The 20471-nt window shown below is 39.6% G+C and overlaps 1 protein-coding gene across 4 annotated transcripts in view; it reads left to right on the top strand.

The window, feature by feature from the left end:
• Window positions 1-20471, top strand: part of FSIP1 (fibrous sheath interacting protein 1) — a 210043-nt gene that overhangs the window by 17192 nt on the left and 172380 nt on the right. For 3 of the 4 annotated variants that reach the window (XM_069596017.1, XM_069596018.1, XM_069596016.1), the window contains exons 3-5: window positions 910-1093; window positions 5865-6019; window positions 7302-7395. In XM_069596017.1, the coding sequence (XP_069452118.1) occupies window positions 910-1093; window positions 5865-6019; window positions 7302-7395 (433 nt within the window). The remainder of the gene's footprint in view (window positions 1-909; window positions 1094-5864; window positions 6020-7301; window positions 7396-20471) is intronic. The other variant, XM_069596019.1, reaches the window with a different exon arrangement.

The raw sequence follows: 20471 nt of genomic DNA, 5'->3' as shown, positions 1-20471 counted from the left end.
TCATGTAAGCAGTTAAACCCTGGCAGTTTCATTCTCAGCACCACCTGCCTTCTGTCCTGGAGATTCACAAGGGGACCCAGATTGCAGTGATGGAGTGTAGACCATGAGCATAAAAGCCTCCAAGGGCTGAGTCCTTCAGGGCTGGAGCAGAGATTCCCTCCGTTGGAGGGGAAAGGTATGTCTCCACTCTCCCTGAGGTTTTGCCTCTCTTGTGGGCTGTGTTAATTTCCAAGGTGACTTTTACTGCCAAGCACAGCCTTCAAGCCCTGTGATCCCTGTTTTTGGTTCGTGCAGCCATGGATGTCTTTTCCTGTCCTCTCTCAGGAAAACACAGCTGCACCAAACTGGTGTCTTCACCAGTTTTTAGCAAATGAACTTTGCTAAAATGGAGAGATACCAAAATGAAATAGAAAAGCTGTGACTAGTAAAAGAGTAAATGATTAACCAAAGCACATGGTTCTGATTTGAAGAACTCCATTAGAAGCACACTGTGATTCAGACTATTCACTTTGCAGCTGTTCAATAGCCACATGTGACCAGTGACTCCAGTGACTACTATGTTGATTAGTCCTGCTCTAGACCCTTGATTCTCCATCTGAGAGTAAGCTCAGGCAGCAGGGACCATCGTGCCCCGTCCTCAGAGCTTGACAGAGAGAGATTCTCTTTGGGACTGATTCTTCTCTATTATTGGTAGAAATTGCTGAAGAGTGGTGAATATTACTTTGGTGCAAATGTTATTAAATTCAATTGTGTATGTAAATTGTATTTTATCAAGTGTTATAGAATAATTTAACACTTCTGTATGATGCATGTCCTTACATAAATGCTTATATTTGAGTTAAAATAGTCTAGAAATTTAAAATAAAAAACATTACTTTTGAAAACTATTTCTTTGGAAATAATTTTTAGGTTGATACTGCAGTCAATTTGAACTCTGATAAAGAAGCCCACTCAGAAAGCAATAATGCAGAGAAAAGTAGAAACAGTAATGATAATAAAGGGGAAAGCTATTCTGAGAAAATAAAATTGCCTGAAGAGGGGTCAGATGAAGATTCAAATTTGGGTCAACATCAGATAGTCCCTGAATGTTCAGGTAGGATAATTACTTGGTAATTGGCTAATGATAATTACAGATGTTATAGTTAAAATATTAGAATTACATATATTTTTTATTATTTATTTTTTATTATGTAGAAATAATATACATTTTTTTGTGAGCAAGCAAATCACCAAGTTTTTATTTACAAGAATATTAAGAGTTCTTAAGTACGTGTAGAAATATAATAAAATATGTCATATAATAAAATTGTTACTATAATCGTTTTAATCAAGTAGGGAGTATTTTTGTATTTTATGACATGATCTTTTAATTGATCTTTTTGAAAATTGTATGATAAAATGTATCCTGTAATATATAAATGCCTTTTAAGGGATAATCTCATTTGATTTTTATAACTTCTGGATTTCAAAAACTCCTTTTTCTCATGGTTATTAATACTGGTCAAAGTGAATTAGAACAGCAGTTCTCAAAACATGGGCTGCAGAGCCCTGGGCTCTGAGGCCCTTTTAGGAACTCTGCAAAGTAAAAACTAGTTTCATTGTAATACTGATATGTCAGTAATATAATTCATTATAATACTGAAATTATTCTCTTTGCTTTTTTGCCCGCTGAATGGTTTCACTGATGGTACAAAAGCAATAGTGGGTAAAATTGCTGGTGCTTTGACGTGAATCAGGACAATGAATGGCATCAAACTGTACTAATAGTCATTGTGTTCTTTAAGGCCTCGCATAGGCAGAAGAAAGAAATAGCCGATGTCACTCAAGAATGTTCTTGATGGAGCAGTAAAATTTTAAAATTCTAATTAATCTTGACCTTTGAGTACACATCTTTTTTATATCCTATGTAGTAAATTGGGAGGTACATATAAAGCAATTTGGCTGTATGCCAAAGTGTAAAGCTTGTGTTGAGGAAAAGTGTTTGTTGAGGAAAAGTGTTTGTGTGGTAATTGGAGAGTTGAACTGGTCATTTTTTAATGGGACTCCATTTTCACTTGAAAGAATAAGTGGCAGACAAACCACTATCGTTCAGGCTTAAGTATTTGGCAGACGTTTTTGTAAAAATTGAAATGGACCTGTTGATTCAGGAAAACAATGGACAGTATTTTTTGTCAATGATAAAATTTGAGCTTTCAAGTAAAAACTTAGAATCTTAGAAAATTTGTGTATGTCAGTATGAGCTTTACAACTTCCTAGTACTTAGACTTTTCTGGTAAAAATCAGTGGCAATATTAACAAATGTGATTTGTTGATATTGTATATTGAAATGTGTTAATATTTTGAAGGTTTGCGTAATTCAGTGAACCACTGTTTTCCAAATAACCAATGCAGGATAAAAGATCCATTTAACATGAAAAATAGATCCATGGATTTATGGAATAACTAGGGTTACAGATTTCACATTATAACTAACCGTTAAGAAACTACCTCTTGTCCAGTTTTGATATTAGTATTAAAGAAGAATATCCACCATTATTTGAAAAGGGTAATTCTCCTCCCCTTTCCAACTACTGTGTAAGGCCAAATTTTCTTCATATACTTTTAACTGAAGCAACAGATTACAGTAGATTGACTTTGAAGCAGGTATGCGAATACGGCTGTCTTCTATTAATCCAGATACTAAAGATTGAAAATATCACTATTCTTAACAATTTTTTGGGAAAATATAGCTATTTATCATAAAAGTGTTATATTTGTGTTAAAATGTAATAAGTAATGCCATGTTTATTATTTCAAAATGAATAAATATATATTTATAATATTCTTCAATTTTGATTTCTAATATGGTAATTATCCATAGACATAACCCATAAACAAAAGTTACTTTGGGTTCTCCCTAATTTATAAACTATAAAGGAAAGCTGAGCTTGTAGTGGTGGCCTCCCCAGCCTGAACCTGAGGCGTGATGGGCTCTTCCCTCTCTGGCACCGGCCTGTGGGCTCCTTCGAGGCAGGGGCTGCTCAGCTGCCCGTCTCCACTCAGGCCTTGACTAAGCCCACCAGGCTGGCTGGCTCCCGCTGCACAAACAGCCAGGTGGGAGCTCCACTCCGGGGGTACCAGCTCTGAGGCTGTCTTGGGGGTCACCGGCTGGCTGGTATGGCCAGCAAAGGGCTGTGCTCACAGTGCCCACTGCCTCAGACAGTGGTTCTGGTTGATGGGCGTGTCAGCCATCTCCACATGGCCACTAATGGTCTCTGCCACTGGCACACCTTGCACTGTGGGTTGAAGAATGATGTTGCTGACCAGCTGGGTGCTAGTTCAGACCTGGCTGCTTTCTGCAGTTGTACCTTTCTGCTTGAGGTGCAGTAGCAGCGAGGCAGACACCAGCCATAGTGGCCCCACTCAGTCATTGGTTGGTGCCACAGTGGGCCCCTCCCCCAAGCAAGTGACTGTTAGTGAGCAACCGTCAATCAGCAACCATTAGTAGCCCTGCTCAGCCATTGGTTGGTGCCACAGTGGGTCCCTCCTCCTCCCCCTGCTGTATACTAAAAAGAGCCCAGGTTTGGACTGACGGGGAGATGTTTTTTTGAGATGCTAATCTGACATCTCAGTCTGCTAGTTTTTTGACTCAAGTTGTCATTTCTTGTCCCAACAGCTCGTTTTCTGATTTATTGGCCTGTCATGCGGTGAGCAGAATGAGTTTAGGTTCAGTAACAAGCTCATAAACTTTGAGAACTGATTTAAATTGTGTTTGGCGTGAGATCCGCTCTCAGACCAGGTGACTCAGGATTAGAGTTATTAGGAAACGAGGTATTAGAGTTGAGACTAGCTAGTGGCCCCATTTACATTGTAATGTTTATATTACATAATATTATATTGTTTCTGTGTAGCAAGAGTTAACTTCAAAATGCCTGCTGGATAAACCACCTGTATACATGGAGCTTGAGAATGCTAGGGCTGCCAGTTGGAATTAGAACTAGAGGCTTTTGCGTTTGATGTACATGAGCAATACAATTTGTAGAGCCTCCTTATTAGTAAGATCAATATTCTTTTTGGGTAAGCTTCTTCCCTCTAAACATATCTCCTTTTCCTTTAAGAGAAAGTGATATACATTATAGGGAAACACCATTGGACTCTTTGTATTTTCAAAAGTTGCAAAACTTGGCTTTTGCATAATATGACATCTCTGATGATCTAAGCTGGGGTAGCTGAGACTTCAGGACTTGAACACCTATGCTCATTGCCAGGTTATCATCTTTCATCAGACTTTACAGAGGAATTATCTCCTGATGGTAAAGAGCTTTAGCTCTGAAGTCAACACAGATCTGGGCAGAGACTGACTCTGCCTTTTACTAGTTATAAGATGATAGATCTTGGACATATATTTAACTCAGTTACAAATTAGCCTCAGTTTACTAATTTGTAAAATAGGGGCAATGATTATTCCGTCTTGCTGGTTTATGGTGAGGATTACACAAAATAATGAATGTAAATTAAGCATTTAACACTGTGCCTATCAGGTAAATGTATAAATGTTAGTAGTAGTGATAGTATTAGTCTCTCAGTCATGTCTGACTCTTTGTGACCCCATGGACTGTAGCGCGCTAGGCTCCTCTGTCCATGGGATTTTCCAGGCAAGAATACTAAGTGGATAGGCATTCCTTTCTCCAGGGGATCTTCCTGACCCAGGGATTGAACCAGGGTCTCCTGCTTTGCAGATGGATTCTTTACTGTCTGAGGCATTAGCTGCTATTATTAATATGACCATTAATCATAATAATAATTATTAATATTATTGATCATAGTCATAAGTGAAAACTTAAATAACAGAAGTTCTAAATAGTTCCTAACTATCAATTATCCATAATTCAAGAACATTTTAGAGTGTTTTGGGCTTCCCTGGTAAAGAATCGGCCTGCAATGCGGGAGATCTGGGTTTGGTCCCTGGGTTGGGAAGATCCCCTGGAGAAGGGAAAGGCTACCAACTTCAGTATTCTGGCCTGGAGAATTCCATGGACTGTATAGTCCATGGGTTTGCAAAGAGTCAGACATGACGGAGCAACTTTCACTTTTACTTTAAGGTGTTTCAGGAAAATAAGATAACAGGAAGGGGTGTAGATAAAAGGTGTTTAGTTACATGGTGTACTACTTTTCTGAATTTGTTTCTAACATGGTGGAATTACTCTGTGTCTCTGACATGCTATACTTTACTATAGCTATTTTGTGTAAGTGACTTCTCTTTCAGTTAGTCTGAAGCAATTTCAGGATAGGGTCTTTGTCTTTTTCTTTGTTAACTATGAATATAGAAAGTATAGCAGAATGAAGGAGAAAGAATTTGGGGTTAAAAATCATATGAGACCCACTTCTGAATTCAGTGCTATAATTTATTAGCTATTTGAAAGGATTAAGTTATCTCAGCTGTAAAAGAGAACTAAATGTCTATTTCACAGGATTGTTAGATAATTATATGAAAAAAAAAAAAAAAAAAGCGAAAGCAGGCTTCCCTGATGGCTCAGATGGTAAAGAATCCACCTGCAAAGCAGAAGGCCCAGATTTGATCCCTGGGTTGGGAAGAACCCCTGGAGAATGGAATGGCTACTAATTCCAGTATTCTGACCTGGAAAATGTCATGCACAGAGGAGCCTGGAAGGCCACAGTCCATAGGGTGGCAAAGTGTTGAACACGACTGAGTGACTAACACTTTCACTTTTTTCCAAACCAAGATTCACGACACCAATGTTAGTTATTACACCAACCATAAACATCTGTTGAATGAAAGAACAAATAGTAAAAATAAAACAAGAAAAAAAAGCCTTATGATTTTAATAAACTTCATGCTCGTTCCTACTTTCAACATAATGCAGATGAATTTGAATTAAAAGAATTAGATTTTCAACTTCAGGATGCTATTCGGAAGATGAAGAGGCTTGACAAGATATTGGTGAAGAGACAATACAGAGAAAAAGAAATTAAGAAGCAAGGTCTAGAAATGAGAATAAAGCTGTGGGAGGAACTTAAGGTAAGAATTGTATAATCTTATGCTGACATGTGAGAAGCAACTTCCTCTAATAAGTAGGAAGAGCATGGCCTCTGGTAGTGTTAGAGTGGTCTTCCTTAATTTATTTTGTGCAGGTAGGGCAGTAGTGTTTACATGTGTGTATGGGGTGAGGGAGCAGTGAGAGAGAGTTTTCTGGAACTGGAGAAGGTGATTTTGCCGGATTCCAGATTTCGGGCACTGCCCTGAGCGTCTTCATTCCCCAGACAACAAAATAGGCTTCTCTCACCAGTGGACAGACAGCACAATAGATTTCTCTCTCCAGTGTCTGGCCTGGGTGCCTGGGTTCCTCCATATCTGGAATAGAAAGGAATTTGGTGCCTACGTTCATCAGCTATATATGTCAGCTTTTTCTTCAGCAAGCTTACAGTTTGGAGATAAGTACACAAAACAAAAAAATCTAACCCCCTGGTTACCATTATTATTTGAGTAAACTTTTGTGACAGACAAGTGAGGAGTTGACTGTTTCACATGCTGGTCAAGATCTCTTTGGGAAGCTGTAAGATGCTTGTGGTCTGTGACCATGCTCTATATACTTCTGTCTTAGTGCATTTCTAATGCTTGATTAACTCTCCTTGGCCTTCTTGGACTTTTTATTCTCTGTAGTATTGAGGGGTGGAAGTTGACCAGATGTTGGCACTGACTTGTGTACAGCCATTGCACTTTTAAGATAAGGAACATTATAACAACAGATGAATTGTTTTTGATAAATTCTTCCTTGATTAGTTGACTAACTTCCAAGGAAATTTCCCAGGAAATGATGTGAATTAACAGTAAAGTAGTTAAGAATACATTTTTACAAGGTTCCCAGGAAGACCAATGGGATGGAAAAGTAAGTATATAAAATGCGGTGCTTTAAGCTAGAGAAATAAATTTTAGCAGGAAAAGTTAGTCTATCACTTACCTCTGTTGAATCTCAAAGCAAATTTTTACTTGCTTGGAAATATGAATTATAACTAGAATTATAATAATACCAATTTTGAAATGTATGAAACTTGCTTATTATTAAACAGAAACTTAAAGCAAGGTAATTATCATATAGAGATAAACATATTCCAACTCTTAACTGGGAATACTCATTGACAGAATTTTGAGGGAATGGGAAACATGAACAGATTTCCTAATTAAAGGAGTAAAAATGACCTGTATTTATGAACAGAATTGGAAACCATCTTAGAATTAAAAAATATCAATGAATACAGTTGCTTTCTTTCCCCATGTTTAAGCTTTTATTCTCTTTTATTAGTCTGCAAAAAATGGTGAAGTTTTGCAAAGTAATGAGGAGATGGAAAATACAAAAAAGTTTCTAGCTTTGACTGCTGCATCAGAAGAAACTGTTGGTGAGTAAAACTGATTCATCTTTTTTTAAATCTAAGAGTCATAGAATATTTGGATTAAATAAAATTCCCAATTCAGTTATCTTTTCTTTTTCTTTGTGAGTTTAATTGTTCTTTAGGAGAAACCATCATGTAAGGTAGGACAATATGAAACTATGGTGAATTTGAGTATGTTTCAGAGTCTTCTAGGGTTTGTGTCTGCTCAAAGAGGAGGAGACAGGGGAGTGAAAAATCAGGAAGTAGACAAAGCATGTCTTTGCCTTTAATGGCTGAGCCTCTTGGATGTCTCTAGACACCCAGTTTATGCTCACAGTCCCCTAGTTGTGTGAGAATGTCCCGTGAGGTGTCTCACTCAGGCCTCTGCAACCTTTTGTAAAAATCTGTTACTGATTTGTCCTTTTCCTATTCTCTCACAATCCTGCTTTATGAGACCAGCTAGTTAATTCTGTGCATGCGTTTCTACTCCCCTTGTGTGTATGTAGCAGTTGATCCTTGAACATGTGGTGTTTAGGAGCACTGGCTCCCGTGCAGTTGAAAATCCAAGTATAAGTGTATTGTTGGCCTGCTGTCTCTGTGGTTCTACATCCATGAGTCAGTTCAGTCACTCAGTTGTGTCCAACTCTTTGCGACCCCATGAACCGCAGCATGCCAGGCCTCCCTGTCCATCACCAACTCCCAGAGTTCACTCAAACTCATGTCCATTGAGTCGGTGATGCCATCCAATCATTTCATCCTCTGTTGTCCCCTTCTCCTGCCCTCAATCTTTCCCAGCATCAGGGTCTTTTCAAATGAGTCAGCTCTTCGCATCAGGTGGCCAAAGTATTGGAGTTTCAGCTTCAACATCAGTCCTTCCAAAGAACACCGAGGGCTGATCTCTTTTCGAATGGACTGGTTGGATCTCCTTGCAGTCCAAGGGACTCTCAAGAGTCTTCTCCAACACCACAGTTCAAAAGCATCAATTCTTCAGCACTCAGCTTTCTTCACAGTCCAACTCTCACATCCATATGTGACCACTGGAAAAACCATAGCCTTGACTAGACAGACCTTTGTTGGCAAAATAATGTCTCTGCTTTTTAATATGCTGTCTAGGTTGGCCTTAACTTTCCTTCTAAGGAGTAAGCGTCTTTTAATTTCATGGCTGCAATCACCATCTGCAGTGATTTTAGAGCCCCCCAAAGTAAAGTCAGTCACTGTTTCCACTGTTTCCTCTTCTATTTCCCATGAAGTGATGGGACCAGATGCCATGATCTTTGTTTTCTGAATGTTGAGCTTTAAGCCAACTTTTTCACCCTCCTCTTTCACTTTCATCAAGAGGCTTTTTAGTTCTTCACTTTCTGCCATAAGGGTGGTGCCATCTGCATATCTGAGGTGATTGATATTTCTCCCGGCAATCTTGATTCCAGCTTGTGCTTCTTCCAGCCCAGCGTTTCTCATGATGTACTCTGCATAGAAGTTAAATAAGCAGGGTGACAATATACAGCCTTGACGTACTCCTTTTCCTATTTGGAACCAGTCTGTTGTTCCATGTCCAGTTCTGCTTCCTGACCTGCATACAGGTTTCTCAAGAGGCAGGTCAGGTGGTCTGGTATTCCCATCTCTTTCAGAATTTTGTACAGTTTCTTGTGATCCACACAGTCAAAGGTTTTGGCATAGTCAATAAAGCAGAAATAGATGTTTTTCTGGAATTCTCTTGCTATTTTGATGATCCAGCGGATGTTGGCAATTTGATTTCTGGTTCATCTGCCTTTTCTAAAACCAGCTTGAACATCTGGAAGTTCACGGTTCACGTATGCTGAAGCCTGGCTTGGAGAATTTTGAGCATTACTTTACTAGCGTGTGAGACGAGTGCAATTGCGTAGTTTGAGCATTCTTTGGGATTGGAATGAAAACTGACCTTTTCCAGTCCTGTGGCCACTGCTGAGTTTTCCAAATTTGCTGGCATATTGAATGCAGCACTTTGACAGCATCATCTTTTAGGATTTGAAATAGCTCAACTGGAATTCCATCACCTCCACTAGCTTTGTTCGTAGTGATGCTTCCTAAGGCCCGCTTGACTTCACATTCCAGGATGTCTGGCTCTAGATGAGTAATCACACCATCGTGATTATCTGGGTTGCAAAGATCTTTTTTGTACAGTTCTTCTGTGTATTCTTGCCACCTCTTCTTCATATCTTCTTCTTCTGTTAGGTCCATACAATTTCTGTCCTTTACTGAGCCCATCTTTGCATGAAATGTTCCCTTGGTATCTCTAATTTTCTTGAAGAGATCTTTAGTATTTCCCATTCTGTTGTTTCCCTCTATTTCTTTGCACTGATCACTGAGGAAGGCTTTCTTATCTCTCCTTATCTATTTTTGGAATTTTCAGATGCTTATATCTTTCCTTTTCTCCTTTGCTTTTTCACTTTTCTTCTCTTCACAGCTATTTTTAAGGCCCCTCAGACAGCCATTTTGCCTTTTTTCTTTTTTTCTTTTTCTTGGGGATGGTCTTGATCCCTGTCTCCTGTACAATGTTGCGAACCTCCATCCATAGTTCATCAGGCACTCTATCAGATCTAGTCCCTTAAATCTATTTCTCACTTCCACTATATAATCATAAGGGATTTGATTTAGGTCATATCTGAATGGTCTAGTGGTTTCCCTAGTTTCTTCAATTTAAGTCTGTGGATTCAACCAATCAAGGATTGTGTGGTACTGTAGTACACATTTATTGAGAAAAATTTGTGTATAAGTGAACCTGTGCAATTTAAACTTACATTGTTCAGGGATCAACTGTATATTGTGATCTGCCTCCTCTGCTTCCTTCTTTTCTTTTTCTTTTTCTGAAGAAGTACTGTGAATCATATAACTTATTTTAACCTTCTTAGTGATGAATGTTTTAGTGATTGGGAAGAGTTGGTGTGTTTTGGCAGAACACATTTTAAATCCTTTAAGTACATCATCTAAATTGGTCAAATAGTGTTGCTTGGGCATTAGACTGGCTCTGAGTAGGGCTTCCAGAAGTGGGATTGTGGGGTCATGTGTTAGTTCTATTTTTAGTTTTAAAGGAAGCTCCCTATTGTTCCCCATAGTGGCTGCCCCAATTTGCATCCCCACCAACAGTGTAGGAGAGTGCCTTTTTCTCCACACCTTCTCCTGCGTTCATTATTTGTAGACTTTCTGATGATTGCCATTCTGAATGGTGTGAGGTGATACCTCATTATGGTTTTCGATTGCATTTCTCTAGTAATTAGTGATGTAATGGAGCATCTATTCATATGCCTATTGGCCATCTGTATGTCTTTTTCGGAGACATGTCTGTTTAGGTCTTCTGTTAATTTTTTCTTTGGGTTGTTTGGTTTTTTGCTATTGGATTGTATGAGCTGTTTGTACATTTTGGAAATTAAGCCCTTGTTGGTCACATTGTTGGCAAATATGTTCCCCCAGTCTGTAGGTTGTCCTTTCATTTTGTTGATGGTTTCCTTTGATGTTCAGTAGGGAAAGATTGAAGGCAAAAGGAGGAGGGGGCAGCAGAAGATGAGATGGTTAAATAGCATTGCTGACTCGATGGACATGAATTTGAGCAAACTCCAGGAGATAGTGGAGAACAGAGGAGCCTGGTGTGCTGCAGTCAGTGGGGTTGCAAAGAGTTGGACACGACTTAGCGACTGAACAACAATGATCAAAATCTGTATTCTAGAATGCAGGAGTTAAATGCTGATTTCTCCACTGAGGCATTTGTAAGAGGCCACACTTGCTGTGCTTGACTCTGGAGCAAGGACTTTAAGTCAGGCCTCTCTGTAAGGGAATCCATGGTAGTAGCCTTTTAACATCAGCCTTTTTGGTCACAGGGTTCACTACTGAGGGAGCTTTTGGCCCTGGAGGGTAAGACGTTTGTTTTCATCTGGCCTTTCTTCACAAATTTGAGCTATCAAATATATTTAATTTTTAAAGCCTATGGAAGGTCTATATGGTTAAGTCAATCCTAAAGGAAATCAACCCTGAATATTCATTGGAAGGACTGCTGCTGAAGCTGAAGCTCCAATACTTTGGTCACCTGATGTGAAGACCTGACTCAGACAAGACCCTGATGCTGGGAAAGATTGAAGGCAGGGGGAGAAGGGGATGACAGAAGAAGAGATGGTTGGATGGCATCACAGACTCAATGGACATGAGTTTGAGCAAGCTCCAGGAAATGGTGAGGTACAGGGAGGCCTGGTGTGCTGCAGTCCGTGTGGTTTGCAGAGAGTCAGACGTGACTGAGCGACTGAACAGCAACAACAACATGGGGTTCACAGTTGTATCTCTGGAGTCACGTGACTACTTTAGACCCTGAGACATTTACATGAATACTGATATTCTAACATGGAATCTTCATAGCCTTCATGAGCTGAAAGCTGGAGTTACTAGAGGCTTAGAAGCTACAGCCAGAGACAGTCATTGCTTTAAATATTATTATTTCAAAGTTTCAGTTTTTAGATTTTGAATTCTTAGGTGATTATCATGTATTGGCAGTGTTTGTTGTGTGCAGAGCAGATAAGATGTAAAAGTAGGGTCAGTATAAAAGGAAATGGGATCAAAGACACTTTTGGGTAAGCCAAGTGTCTATTGTTTTTCATTCTTGCTGTTGTCTGTCTGGATTAGTTCACACTTGACCAATTCACCAGAACGAAGAGATGTTATTATTGTATTCCTTGTTCTTCAGATTTAATTAGATGTTTTTGATGACTAGCCTTTTATAGGAGGCGAATTTCTGTTTTGTTTTTTTTTTTACTTTACAATATTGTATTGGTTTTGCCATACATTGACATGAATCTGCCACAGGCGTACACATGTCCCCATCCTGAAACCCACCTCCCACCTCCCTCCCCATCCCTGGTCATCCCAGTGCACCAGCCCCGAGCATCCTGTATCATGCAGGACAGGCGATTCGTTTCACATATACATGATTCAATGCCATTCTCCCAAATCATCCCACCCTTGCCCTTTCCCACAGAGTCCAGAAGACTGTTCTATACATCTGTGTCTCTTTTGCTGTCTCACATACAGGATTATCATTACCATCATTCTAAATTCCATATGTATGAGTTCGTATACTGTATTGGTGTTTTTCTTTCTGGCTTACTTCACTCTGTATAATAGGCTCCAGTTTCATCCACCTCATTAGAACTGATTCAAATGTATTCTTTTTAATGGCTGAGTAATACTCCATTGTGTATATGTACCACAGCTTTCTTATCTATTCGTCTGCTGATGGACATCTAGGTTGCTCCCATGTCCTGGCTATTATAAACAGTGCTGTGATGAACATTGGCGTACATGTGTCTCTTTCAGTTCTGGTTTCCTTGGTGTGTATGCCCAACAGTGGGATTGCTGAGTCATAAGGCAGTTCTATTTCCAGTTTTTTAAGGAATCTCCACATTGTTCTCCATAGTGGCTGTACTAGTTTGCATTCCCACCAGTAGTGTAAGAGGGTTCCCTTCTCTCCACACCCTCTCCAGCATTTATTGCTTGTAGACTTTTGGATAGCAGCCATTCTGACTGACGTGAAATGGTACCTCATTGTGGTCTTGATTTGCATTTCTCTGATAATGAGTGATGCTGAGGATCTTTTCATGTGTTTGTTAGCCATCTGTATGTCTTCTTTGGATAAATGTCGGTTTAGTTCTTTGGCCCACTTTTTGATCGGGTCATTTATTTTTCTGGAATTGAGCTGCAGGGGTTGCTTGTATATTTTTGAGATTAATTCTTTGTCAGTTATTTCATTTGCTATTATTTTCTCCCATTCTGAAGGCTGTCTTTTCACCTTGCTTATAGTTTCCTTTGTTGTGCAGAAGCTTTTAATTTTAATTAGGTCCCATTTGTTTATTTTTGCTTTTATTTCCAGTATTCTAGGAGGTGGGTCATAGAGGATCCTGCTGTGATTTATGTCAGAGAGTGTTTTGCCTATGTTCTCCTCTAGGAGTTTAACAGTTTCTGGTCTTATGTTTAGATCTTGAATCCATTTTGAGTTTATTTTTGTGTATGGTGTTAGAGAGTGTTCTAGTTTCATTCTTTTACAAGTGGTTGACCAGTGTTCCCAGCACCACTTGTTAAAGAGATTGTCTTTTCTGCATTGTATATTCTTGCCTCCTTTGTCAAAGATAAGGTGTCCATAGGTGTGTGGATTTATCTCTGGGCTTTCTATTTTGTTGCATTGATCTATATTTCTGTCTTTTTACATCATAGACATGTATTCATTAGTCACACATATCTGATTTTTAAAAATCTTAAAACACAAAAGAGATGGATTTTAGTATGTGCTAAGTGTCCGACTCTTTGTGACCGCATGGACTATAGCCTACCAGGCTCCTCTGTCCATGGAATTCTCCAGGCCAGAATACTGGAGTGGGTTCCCATTCCCTTCTCCGAGGATCTTCCTGACCTGGGGATTGAACCCAGGTCTCTTACATCTCCCGCATTAGCAGTCGAATTCTTTACCACTAGCACCACCTGGGAAACCAGCATTTACTATAGATTATTTTATTAGCCTAATTATACATTTTGAAACATTTTACATAATTATTAGCTTATTCCAAAAGAGGTAACTTCTGGAATCTTCAGTTTATGAAATGTATTATTAGCGCATATGAAAGAAATGAACAGAAAAGCAAGAGTCCGATTTGACTGCATGACACTAATTTTGACAGTCTCATATTTCTACTATTACAACATAGCCTCATATCATGAAATGGCGTGACACTGCTTATATCTGTTCCATCCTGAGGGTAGTTTCTTTCCCAGATAATTCTCTGAACTTCAACTATCCCCTCTTAATTAAAAATGTAAAAAATTTAAAACTTTAGCAATTATTTTGATCAGACCAATAATAGCCATAAAATTTAAAGTAAAGTGTTCCTGTAAAGCTTATTATGAAAACAAGAAACCTTTTGCTCTGTTTTCCTCCACGGTCATTTTTTTCTTTGTTACAAGGGAAAGCTCAACCCCTTGTAAACTGTCCAGTAGGTGGCGGCATCTAGTTAAAATAGTGCTTTAAGAGTACCTCTTGAAGAATTTAGAGCCAGGCTTATTTAGACTTGAACTTTAAACACATATTTACAATTATCCAGACCTACTATTTACCATTCTTTTAATTTTTCCCCTTTAAACTAAAGGAAAAATCTTAGAATGAGTATTCTTTATTTTCCCAGGTTATTTCCTTTACTTCTTACTTAAGAGTAATTCAAAGGACTTCAGGCTAGTGGCAGAATGGCAATTTCCAACCTGTTTTCCAGCCCCCCAAACATAAAATGCATTGTAGTCCCTTTCTAACATCACAAATAACCAACAGTAAAAAGAAAAGTTACTTGTGTATTTTTTATAGGTGCTAAACACAAATGAGGACTTGGCTCTAACAGATAGATAAAGGCCACATTAAATTAATTTTTTAAAACCATATTTTAGCTTTATAAATGAGCTAATAACCCACACTGAGGTTTTGAAAGGGACAGTATTGTACTTTCTAGACGTCTCAGAAATATTTTAAAAGTCTGTCTCACCACATTTGTGAAGGATCACTTTAAAGTTTTTCTAGAGAAATATGAAATTACCGAACTAGGAGTTTTCCCTTAGTTTGTAGCATTTATCTGACGGATAGAAATAAAATTCACTACTCTCTGAGACAGATATGTCTAGTGGTGGGATTGGGTGTTACCGGTGTTTTGGACAAAGGTTCTTTTTTGCCTCTGTCACATTTGTGACTTGTGTTTCCAGCTCCAAATGTTCAAGTTTGGGTAAGCACAAAACAGTGACATTTTAATCAATTAGGTTTCTCAAAATTTGCAAATACCTCTTTTAAAGTGCTTTTCTGTGAAATTCAGGAAATTGTTGCTTCTACTCTCGGATGTTAAGATGAAATTATTCCAAGAAAATTTGGTATTTTCTTTCTGCTCTGATTTGCAGAGGACTGGGGGAGAAAATCACATACCTGTGCTGAATGGTATAGCTAAGGAGTCTTGTTTTTTAACCTCTGCTGGATTCTCAGTATAGCTTAGCAGTTTCTCTTATATTCTCCAATATGGCTCTTCTGAATTATTACTGTGTGCTTAAGGGGTCCCTTACCCTACTGCTCTCCATCCGGGTGCCGTTTCCCAATAAAATCTCTTGCTTTGTCAGCACATGTGTCTCCTCAGACAATTCATTTCCGAGTGTTAGACAAGAGCCCAGTTTCGGGCCCTGGAAGGGGTCCCCCTTCCTACAACAAATGGCGACTCTGGCGAGAGACTTCTTTGCTGAGACTGACATCCTGACCGCTCAGGGTACTCAGGAGCCAGCTTGCCTGCCAATGGACCAGACCCAGTGGCCGCAACTGGGTCCCTTTTGTCCCTGGTCTCCTCCTGACTCGGACGACTGGCCAGAGTACCCTGACCGGTAAGGAACAAGAGACTTTATTGACCTCTCTCCCGTTGCCTCTCTCTTTCCTCTCCTTAACCCTTCCTATCATTCCCTGTTTTTCTAGTCCACCGGTCCTGGATGCAGGAATCTGGTCAAAGGGCCGTCAGCCTGAGCTGAGGATTGGAGACTGATCACCTCCTCTTGGCAGAGAACTTGAATTCTGGTTCTGCTCTAGTCTGATTTGTGGTAGGTCCGAGTTCCAGTCCTCCCTTCTCTGGAGGCCCAGGGAAAAGTCCCATAACGCCTGGGTATCTGTAGGTGGCAGGAGATGTCTGTAAGGCCACCCCTTTCGCCCTGCCTCTCCCACCTCCTCCCCCTTTTTCCTCCCTCCTGGCTTCCTTTCCTCTCTTGAAATCTTTGATGTTAGTACTTGGATTCTTGTATTTAAGGGCTTCCCTGGTGGTGCAGAGGTTAAAACGTCTGCCTGCAACGTGGGAGACTTGGGTTCGATCCCTGGGTCGGAAGATCCCCTGGAGAAGGAAATGGCAACCCACTCCAGTATTCTTGCCTGGAGAATCCCATGGACGGAGGAGCTTGGTGGGCTACAGTCCACGGGTCGCAAAGAGTTGGACACGACTGAGCGACTTCACTTTCACTTTTAACCTCCAGTCCTCTTCTGCAAGTCCTTAGCCCAGGCAGTCTTAGTGTTCAGAGAAAACTGATCAACTGGGTGGGTCCATTCTTACTTTCTGCCTTTAAACTGCACTCTGACTGTGCTTCTCCACCCTCTTCCCTCTTCCCTTAAATGAGGATGTGTGCTCTTTTTTTTCTAAGGCCAAAGTCAGTAATATCCTGTGCCTTTCACTCTGCCCCTGGCTCCTGACCCATCAGTTTTTCTCTCTTACCACCTTCACCTCTTTCATCTCCTCTGGGTCCTTCCCTTCAGTTAACCACATTTAAATCTTTTGACTGTAAAACAGAATCAAAGAGCCCTCAAATCAACTAAGTGAAAGTCACTCAGTCATGTCTGACTCTTTGCGACCCCATGGATCATATAGTCCATGGAATTCTCCAGGCCAGAATACGGGAGTGGGTAGCCTTTCCCTTCTCCAGGGGATCTTCCCAACTGAGGGACTGAACCCAAGTCTCCTGCATTGCAAGCGGATTCTTTTACCAGCTGAGCCATGAGGGAAGCCCCAAATCAACCAAACATACGTATAAAACCAAATCAACTAAACATGTACAGAAAACCTCCTCCGTTCTTCATGCTGCTCCCAAACAGGTACCCCTCTGTTTCCCTCCTCTCTTAGGGTCAGATTTCTTGAGCAAATAGTCTACACCTACTGGTGCTCCCTGGTCAACTTCCATTTACTTCCCAACTGTATTTTCTTTTATCACACTACAGAAACTACTTTATCAGTGGTCCTCCTAACTTCTAAATCTAGTGACTTACTCCTGATTTTTATCCTATTTGATATCTCTGTAGCATCTGACACAGTTGACCACTCATCAGATAGTAGCATTTTTACTGGATTCATCATTCCCCGCTGGCTCTCCTCTCCCTCTCCTTACATCCCATTCCTTCTTTTGTATATTTTCTCTATCTTGGCGGATGATTTCATCGCCCCCCAGTGTCTGTGATGGCTAATTGTATGCGTCAACTTGACTGGATCACAAGATGCCCAGATGTCTGTTTAAACATTATTTCTGGGTGTGTCAGCGAGGGTGTTTCTGGAAGAGACTAGCCTTTGAATTAGTAGACTGAGTGGAGTGGATTACTCTCCAGATTGTGGGTGGTCCTCATCCAGTTGGTTGAAGGCTTGAGTGGAACTAAAATGTAGAGGAAAGGAAGATTTGCCCTCTCTGCCTTACTGTTTGATTTTCTCAGGTCCTCAGTGATAATTATTTTATTTACCCTAATTAGCTTTAGTTGTTTGCTTTGAGTTTTGTTAGCTTATAATCACCTGGAAATAATACAAATTTTTTTTGTCCTTTCAATAATTGTTCCTATTCTGAGAACTTTGTAAAGACTTAAGTGTTGAGATTTATGCAATGTATTTCAATATCTACTTAAATTATTGTAAAGTTTTTTCTTCTTGACAAACTGTTTCAAAATTAATAGGTTTAATTACTAAATTACTCTTTTGTTACTAGATCAATGAATTTCTTGGTTATGGAGGATTATTCTTTTAGTTTAGTACCAGATATGAATGGTTGAATTTATTCAGAATTTTCACAACTATATTGATAAGTGAGATTAGCTGTGTGTGTGTGTATGTGTATATATGTGGGTGTGCCCATGTGTATGTATGTCATGGGGTAGCAGGTAGTGGTGGGGTTAGTAGTGGTTGTGTGTATGCTTTTTCAGGCTATGTTAACTTCATAAAATGAATGGAGCTAGCTGTCTGTTTATTTCCATGCTTTGAAACAGTTGATATAACATGGGGATTTTCTGTTCCCTAAAATTTGAAAGATTTCACTGGAAAAAACCCATCTGGTTCAAATAATTTCTTGGAGGCGATTCTCCGACTCTTTTCAGTGTCTTTCATATTTACTATTGTATTTCAGTTTACCAGTCTTCTGGAGTCAATTTTGGCAATATGTGCATGTCACTGAGATTTTAAAGTTTCCATTAGTGTTTAAAAATGATAATTCTCCTTCTTATTGTGTATATGCCCCATTTCTTACTTCTAATTTTGTTAAGTGTTTGTTTCTCTTTTTAATATAGAGTCTTCATAAAGTTAATTTTTAATTTTAGCAGTTTTGGATTTATAGAAAAAATATGAAGAAAGTACAGAGATTTTCCATATACCCACAACCAGTTTCCCTTTTTATTAAGATTAGTATGGTACCTTTGTTAAAATTAATGAGCTGATATTGATACATTCAGTTCAGTTCAGTTCACTCACTCAGTAGTGTCCGACTCTTTGCGACCCCATGAATCGCAGCACGCCAGGCCTCCCTGTCCATCGCCACAACTCCCGGAGTTCACTCAAACTCACGTCCATCGAGTCAGTGATGCCATCCAGCCATCTCAACCTCTGTCATCCCCTTCTCCTCCTGCCCCCAATCCCTCCTAGCATCAGAGTCTTTTCCAGTGAGTGAACTGTTCACATGAGGTGGCCAAAGTACTTGAGTTTCAGCTTTAGCATCATTCCTTCCAAAGAACACCAAGGGCTGATCTCCTTTAGAACGGACTGGTTGGATCTCCTTGCAGTCCAAAGCATCAATTCTTTGGCGCTCAGCTTTCTTCACAGTCCAACTCTCATATCCATACATGACCACTGGAAAAACCATAGCCTTGACTAGGTGGACCTTTGTTGGCAAAGTAATGTTTCTGCTTTTGAATATGCTATCTAGGTTGGTCATAACTTTCCTTCCAAGGAGTAAGCATCTTTTAATTTCATGGCTGCAGTCACCATCTGCAGTGATTTTGGAGCCCAGAAAAATAAAGTCTGACACTGTTTCCACATCTATTTGCCATGAAGTGATGGGACCAGATGCCATGATCTTCGTTTTCTGAATGTTGATCTTTAAGCCAACATTTTCACTCTCCTTTTTCACTTTTATCAAGAGACTTTTTAGTTCCTCTTCACTTTCTGCCATAAGGGTGGTGTCATCTGCATATCTGAGGTTATTGATATTTCTCCCGACGGTCTTGATTCCAGCTTGTACTTCTTCCAGCCCAATGTTTCTCATGATGTACTCTGCATAGAAGTTAAATAAGCAGGGTGACAATATATAGCCTTGACATACTCCTTTTCCTATTTGGACCCAATCTGTTGTTCCATGTCTAGTTCTAACTGTTGCTTCCTGACCTGCATACAGGTTTCTCAAGAGGCAGGTCAGGTGGTCTGGTATTCCCATCTCTTTCAGAATTTTCCACAGTTTATTGTGATCCACACAGTCAAAGGCTTTGGCATAGTCAATAAAGCAGAAATAGATGTTTTTCTGGAACTCTCTTGCTTTTTCAGTGATCCAGCGGATGTTGGCAATTTGATCTCTGGGTATTATTAACTAAAGTCCGTGCTTTATTCAGATGTTTAGTTTTTACCTAATGTCCTTGTCCTATTCCAAGATCCTCTTCAGGATACCACATTACATTTAGTCCTCATGTCTCCTTAAGCTACTCTGGGCTATTCACTTTCTCAAGCTTTCTTGTTTTTGTTGACGTTGGCAGTTTTGAAGAATACTGGTCAGGTATTTTGTAGCATTTCTAGCAATTATGTCATGGTTTTCACATGATTATATTTGTGTTGTATGTTCTTGGGAGGAAGACCACAGAGTTAAAGTGCCATTTTCATCACATCACATTATATTACCAGTATAACATCACGACTGATATTAACTTTGGTCACCTGGCTAAAGAAGTATTGATGTTTGTCAGATTTCTTTAATGTAAAATTTCCCAATATTTCCCCTTTTCCATACTATCTTCTTTGGAAGAAAGTTACTATGCACAACTCATACCTAAGGAGTGCGGATGTTATGTGTCACTTCTTTGATGGCGGAGAATTTACATAGATTATTGTGAATTATTCAGTGTGGGATTACAGGTTCATTCTCCCATTCATCTAGTCTCCCTATTTATTTATATCACCATAGACGTGGATATTTGTTTTAAACTTTGGATTATAATCCAATACCACTTTGTTTTATTGCTCAGATGTTTCCCACCGTTGGCCATTGGGAGCTCGTTCAGTTGACTTTGGGCCCCTTGGTCATATTTC

Source organism: Ovis canadensis, chromosome 7 (genome assembly GCF_042477335.2).
Source record: "Ovis canadensis isolate MfBH-ARS-UI-01 breed Bighorn chromosome 7, ARS-UI_OviCan_v2, whole genome shotgun sequence".
In the NCBI taxonomy this organism is placed as follows: Eukaryota; Metazoa; Chordata; class Mammalia; order Artiodactyla; family Bovidae; genus Ovis; species Ovis canadensis.
Note: the sequence above shows the minus strand (reverse complement) of the source record. Positions and strands in the feature narration are given on the sequence as shown.